General features: G+C 36.3%; 1 protein-coding gene across 4 annotated transcripts in view; it reads left to right on the top strand.

Moving 5' to 3' along the window:
• SMC6 (structural maintenance of chromosomes 6) overlaps positions 1-6,268 on the top strand; it is an 88,239-nt gene extending 81,971 nt beyond the window's left edge. For all 4 annotated transcript variants that reach the window (XM_050754266.1, XM_050754267.1, XM_050754265.1 and 1 more), the window contains 2 exons: positions 3,543-3,640; positions 4,441-6,268. In XM_050754266.1, the coding sequence (XP_050610223.1) occupies positions 3,543-3,640; positions 4,441-4,555 (213 nt within the window). In that variant the 3' untranslated portion in view covers positions 4,556-6,268. The remainder of the gene's footprint in view (positions 1-3,542; positions 3,641-4,440) is intronic.
• Positions 6,269-7,044: the final 776 nt, after the last annotated feature.

Genomic DNA, 7,044 nt, shown 5'->3' on the forward strand with positions numbered 1-7,044 from the left:
AACCAGTTCACCACCCTGGCTTTGACTCACTCTAGTCACTGTTTACTGTTCCATCATACCCGCACATTTCAGAACAATGTATAGAACACAAGGGAGCAAGAACTTTTGAATTTCTGGTTAAAAAGCATAGGATTTGAGACCTACCTCTGACAGGCAAAATATCTCTACTTATTGGGTCTCAGTTTCTTCATCTACAAAACAATATTATTACTAATTCCTACCTCTCAGGGTTAGACTGAGGCTCAAATGGTATCTTTCATACATTATACTTACTGTGGTTCAGGCATATAGTAAGTTTTCATAAATTAGCAATTATTTTCTTCTTCATATCTCATTGTTTCCTAAATCTACTATAATCTGGATGTAGATGACACTACTCTAGCAAAACTTGTTTAGCAAAGGTTATAAATGAGCTTTAATCTTACCTTATTTTTTCAAGTATTTGACACCACAGACCTATCCTCCATACCTTAAAATGTGTCATCTTACCAGCTGCCACCCTCTCTTTCCTGGTTTTCCTGTTTTTCTATTCTTTGTTCTTAATCTGCCACGCTGCCTCCCCTAATTCTAGTGCCCTTAAATGTTTGACGTCTTTGTTTGCTCGTTATAGTGTTATTGATTTTCCTGAATTCCATATCCTACTTCCCCCTACACATATACACATATCACAGTCGCCAAAACTACTACCTGCATATGGACAGATACCCACCAACTCATGGCACCACATCCTGTACCTTCCTGTACTCTAGACCCAGATGCCCTACTACCTGTTAGACATCACCTGGTAAACAACCAGTATCTGAAATTCAGTAGGCCTGAGGTTGAATGTGCCTTCATCTCAAAGCCTCTTTCTTTGCCTGAATTCCCTACCTTGATTAATGCAAACTATCATTACCAACGCAGTCACCTACCTTTGACACCTGTGATTTATCTTCGATTCTTCCTTGTCCAAGTCTGACTTCTGTTCGCTTCTCCTTTAAAACCGCTGTTTGGTCTCTGCCCTCTTCTCCTTTCTCACTGACATTCTTCCTCTCATCCCCATCTCTTCGCCTCGTGCCTGTGGTGATAGCCTCTTCTCCGGACTCCCAGGCTTTCATGTGGCTCCTTCTTCGGTCCATCCTCCACCATTTTGGCAGGTTTACATTTCTACAGTTGATCTGATTGTGGTCATTCATCTATGTAAAACCCTTTGGTGGTTATTATATATGGAACAAATGTTTAATTCTGTAGGGTAGCTTTGAGACCCTTCATGATACCGTATTTGCCTACTTTTTTCAGCTGTTCTAAGCTGTTTGTAACTCTCCAAATATGGTGCCTCTGCCTAGTACGCCCTCCTTAATCACATGTCACTCTACTCATCTTTCAGGACATTGTTCAAATGCCACTTTTATGAGACTTCTGTGACCGCCATACCCTATCAGGCAGGGTGAGGAACTTCTCAGAGCTTCCTTTGCACCACCTTACATCAACTCATAATATATATTACTTTTATATTTTTATTTAAGATAAAAATATAAAAATGCTTTATATTATTAGATATTTTATACTATTTTTTATTCTGTTGTAGTTGTCTATTTTTATATCTGAATCGCCCACCAGATTGTAACCAGTTTCAGGTCATCAGCTATGTCTTAGATATTTATGTCTCTTAATGCCTAGTCTATAATAAACAGTAAGTGTGTATTCATGAATCAGAATTTATACCTGTGAGTGCTGTATAATCCCTTCAGTGTCAATTTTTTTCTGTGTACTATTGCTGAAAATGGGTTAGATATTCCTCCAAGAATTGTCTTCAGAGCTAATCACGAGTCATAGAAGAGGATTATTCTTTCCACGCAGTATTTTTGTCCAGAATGGTGCTGTGCAGTCTTATCACCCATCTTGTATGTCAGATTTAATTCTAAGCAGCGCCTTTCTCTTTTAGAAACTTAGAGCTTTTTAATCAGAATGCACTTTGCCCCAACGAAATTATTCAGTAGAATGTACCCAAGTTCTGTGAGCTAATCCAAGGAAAACAATTTTTTTTTTTGGTACTTTAGCAGTTTTGTTATAAAATAATAGGCCTTCACAGCAGATACGCCTGATGGAATTTTTATAATCAGAACCATTGAGCAGTATAGCCGGGATCTGTATCCCCTTTTGACTCCACAGCCCTTGTTCTAAATCACCATGCTGTATTGCCACATACAGTTTTATTTTTTATTTTTTTACTTATTTTTTTCAGAACATAGTCTCGTTCCGTCGCCTAGGCTGGAGTGCAGTGGTGTGATCTCAGCTCATTGTGACCTCCGCCTCCTGGGTTCAAGTGATCCTTGTGACTCAGCCACCTGAGTAGCTGGGATTATAGGTGCTCACCACCATGCCTGGCTAATTTTTGTATTTTTTGTAGAGACTGGGTTTTGCCATATTGGCCAGGCTGATCTCGAACTCCTGGCCTCAAGTGATCCACCCGCCTCAATCTCCCAAAGTGCTGGGATTACAAGCATGAGCTGCTGCACCCGGCACCACATATAGTTTTAAATTAAGACCTCTAAAATATACGTGTTCATGTGTCGATGATTCAAGGTGGTTGAGGAACACTTTGATTTTCTTGTACTGTTATTTAACTCAGAAAATGTAGCCACAGGTCTAGATCATTTAATCCCAAAACCTATTATAACTAAGCATTATTCTTTTTCTCTACCCTGATGTGCTATTTAACTTATTTAAAGATACAATCGAGAAATTGGTCTGTAAGTTCAAATTGGTTTACATTGTACAAATGGTAGAGGTAATGGGGAGAGGCAGACTTTTTACAACTTAACCTTTATCATTGAGGGAAAATTTGAGAGACTTAATGAATTTGAGACTAGCCACTTTTGTTAACATTACCCTGAGTCATTAACCATTACTGTGCAAATTAGATTTATTCTCGAACATTTATTTGCGTCAGGAGAATATTTTCTGATTATTTCAATTGCTACACGTATTTGAGGGAGGGGGGCCATGCATACAAATATTTTGACTATAGAAATTACCTGAAAGACATATTTATTCAGTTATTGTCTCCTAAGAGTTTCTCTTTTTTCCCTTAGAGATGGGGTTTCACTCTGTCATTCAGGCTACAGTGCAATGGTGTGATCATAGCGTACTATACCCTTGAGTTCCTGGGCTCAAGTGATCCTCCTGCCTCAGCCTCCCAAGTAACTAGGATGACAGACATGCACCACCATGCCCAACGTTTTTTGTTTTTTTTTTTGGTAGAGACAGGGTCTCACTATATTTGCCCAGGCTGGTCTCGAACTCCTGACCTCAGTTGATCCTCTCACCTCCACCTCTCAAAGCACTGGGAGTACAAGCATGAGCCACTGCAGCCAGCCAATTTTCTCCTAATGGTTTCTGGTATTTCTTTTCCAGTATAATAGATTTATTGGACATCATAGATAATGTAATGACTGATCCCTGGATGAAAATCCAGGAGCTTGTATCAGCCCACAGAATGCTGCTTTTACAGAAATGTGACTTACACAGTAGCAATCCTAACTTTTGCCTTTGTTTTTTAGGATATGGTTAATAGGAGAATTGCCATGGACTTGATACTGAAGATGGCAGATTCCCAGCGTTTTAGACAGTTTATCTTACTTACACCTCAAAGCATGAGGTAACTTTTTAAAACTTTCTAGATACACATCAAGTATACAAAAGGGGGAAAGAAATCTTTTACAATTTTAATTTTTAAAATACAAATACATACAAGACCAATGAAAATAAAAATTAACTCCCCTACTAGTTCGGGAGATTTGGGATGTTTTTCTCTTTTCGAGATATTTAAATTTTACTTGTATTACTTCCCTTTCATAACTGAAGCAAATTGTTACTATTCTGAGTCCGCTTCTTTGTCGTTATCATGACAAACTAAAGTAATATAATTTTAGTAATTCTGTTTGGACTAAAATGATTTATGATTTCCCTAATCTTGCCTCTTTTCTCTTGGTGACTTACAAATGTCAATCTTTCTAAACAAAGAGTTCTACTCTGCTGTCAGTATTTATTGGGTTCCTACAATGTGTCAGACACTATGTCACTTAGAGTTGATATTCTGTCTCTAAAGTGGCCATGTAATTATATGGGGATCTAAATTTGTGGTTGGGAATGTTCAGGTAACTCCTTCCTTGCTGGACAATAACAGAAATTTAAAAGAGTTGATATATAAATTTCTTTCATTTTCTTTTCCTCCAAACTGAAAATCCATGGAATCTAGCAGGAAGTTAATTTTTAAAATTGAAAACAAATTATTTCCTTATTGCAAATGATGTTTCTCCTAGAACTCTAGATATTAGACATATCCCAGATAATAGCCAAATATTTAGGTTTATATTTTCATGAGGTAATATTAGAATTTTTTTTTTAATTGGTAAAAGGTTTCTTGGAAATTTGAGTAATTGATTTTGCTTCTTCCAGTTCACTTCCATCAAGTAAACTGATAAGAATTCTCCGAATGTCTGATCCCGAAAGAGGACAAACTACATTGCCTTTCAGACCTGTGACTCAAGAAGAAGAAGATGACCAAAGTTGATTTGTAACGTAACATGCCTTGTCCTGATGTTGAAGGATTTGTGAAGGGAAAAAAATTCTGGACTCTTTGATGTAATAAAATGAGACTGGAGGCATTCTGAAAGAAACTCCTTTATATATCCAACCACAATCAAACGTATAAATAAGCCTAGAAAACCCACTACAACCAGCAATTTAAGATTACTATTACTTTAAGAAAATCAAAAAAAAAAAAAAAGAAAAGAAAAGAAAATCAATTTCATAGTATTGGTTTTAAATCTTTTTAAGTTTTTTTATACCATCTATTTTTATAGATTCTTTTTCAGAAATAAAATTTTGTACATATATACATGTACATATCTGTTTAGTTTGGGTTCATTTCTATAGCATTTTGTAAGAAAATAAAAGTTTGAGCACCTGATTATATTTAGTTCTGCTTTTCCAGATATTACATTCTATAGTTACCAAAAATGGATGAAGGGAGGGATTTCTCATTGCAGAGGGTGGGGTGCAAGGGCAGTAAGACACTTGTACGGAGCACTGAAGCTTTGCCAATTCTCTACACATGCCTTTTTCTCAGTCCTTTGTCCACCCTACCAAGAGGTTGTAACCAGTATAAGAAGTGGATAATAACAGTTTTTCACTCTGACCTCCAGCATGCTTGCCTGTTTTAAAAGCCCTCAGTTTGCAGTCCAGGGACTCTTCAGGCTTGTCCTTAGCTGAGAGGACACAGGCTAGAGGGATTGTGCAGACCAGGCTGGGAGAAGGGCTGGAAAAACTGGGAGTGGAGGGTGGATCCTCATGGAGCAGGAGAGTAGCTGGTGGCTCCAGGATCCTGAGGCCATGCAGTTGATGGTGAGCTGACATCAATTCTAAGACTCATCCTAATTTAGGGGTGTTAAAAAGTGTGCTGCTTAGAATGATTAAATATAGTTATTGTAAAAAATTATATTTATGAACTTTTTATTTTAGAAAACATGAATTTTATTGCTCCCCGTATTCTTTGTTTGATACTAGGATTCATGCTAAACTTTTAAAGAACATACTGGATATCAAGAAACATTCCTTACATTAGTAGCAATAAATATTAGAATAAATGTTTATGAAATTGAACTATTTTCAGAAAAAGGGCAGTATATTAAGAGCAGGGACTGCTCTCTAGTTATTGAGGAAAACTGGATTTTGTTTGTGTTTTCGGTGGAAGAAGAAGTTTAAGACACTTTAGTTCTTAAATTGAGGTTTGTTGCCAAATGAGAAGTTCACAAACTTGGGCTTTCTAATCTGAGAATTTCCAGGAAGAGGAAAGTGTGTGCTGAATATTTTAAACATTTCTCACTGATCATACAAAGTCTGATTTTTAAATTTACATTTATAATGCCTTTGTATTAAAACTATTTTTAACATGTGCTTTTCCAAATTAAAAATGAAGTAGAGTATACCAAATACATAAACTTCCATTAGCTAAGGAACTAATGTCTGAATTTTGTTATAGTTTTGAATGTTGTGCTCTTTAATACAGAACGGGAAACATAATCCTCAGGTATCCCAGCATCTCTTGTTGAATTGAAGATTATTCATTGCTTTGGCCTTACAAAGTTTTGGTTTCAACTATCATAAATGAAAATATCTTCCTTTAATGTTCTAAGTAGTGATAATATTATTAGAATGAAAGAATAAAAAGAAATTGTTCTTTTAAAACATGTGTAACTTCTAAAAATAAAACAATTTATATGTATTAAGGTCATGCTTTTGTGAATTGGGGAAAGTAATTGACTAAATTGATCCTCTGTGAATCGTGACCTAAATACATCATACAGGTGACTCTTCAACCCCTAGTTTGTCATCAGTGCAGCTATCACTGAGGGAAGTTCCAGAAAATAAGAAAGGCTTACTTGGATCTTAAATCTTACCTTCTCAAATCTTTGGGAGTAGAAATGATTAAAATCATTCTTAAAGTGACAAATGTGATGAGTTTTCATAAACCAAAGTGTAAAAAATATAGTTACTCAAATTAGTAATCAACACTAAAGATTCAGTAATTGTCTTCTTAAATGTTTTCCAAGTTTTCGTGTCTCATTTCTTCCATTTCCTAGTGCTTTTTTTTTTTTTTTTTTTTTCCCAGGGGCCGGGGGGCATGTCTTCCTCATGTCTGGGCTGTTTATGAGACCAAAATGATTAAATTCTGTGTAGAAAGCTGTTGGCTGGTAGTCATGAATTGGATTAGAAATGTTGGGGACTGATGAAAACCAAGTGATCTAGAATATCTGATTGAAAGTTCTCCTGAGTACAAACTAGATGTGGGGCGTGGGGGAGAAAATGTTTATAAACTTTGTCCTGGGGCAATACTTTTTTGGTTACATTTATGACTTAGCTATGCATCTACATAGATGCCTTCTACTTTAAACAATTCGGATTTTCAGGAGAACTTGGTTTGAAATTTGCAGTCCTAAAAGTATAGTTACTAACGTTTCATGGCTTGAACTAAATACCCATGGACTTGAAGATATATCA

This window comes from Macaca thibetana, chromosome 13 (assembly GCF_024542745.1).
Source record: "Macaca thibetana thibetana isolate TM-01 chromosome 13, ASM2454274v1, whole genome shotgun sequence".
Classification (NCBI taxonomy): domain Eukaryota; kingdom Metazoa; phylum Chordata; class Mammalia; order Primates; family Cercopithecidae; genus Macaca; species Macaca thibetana.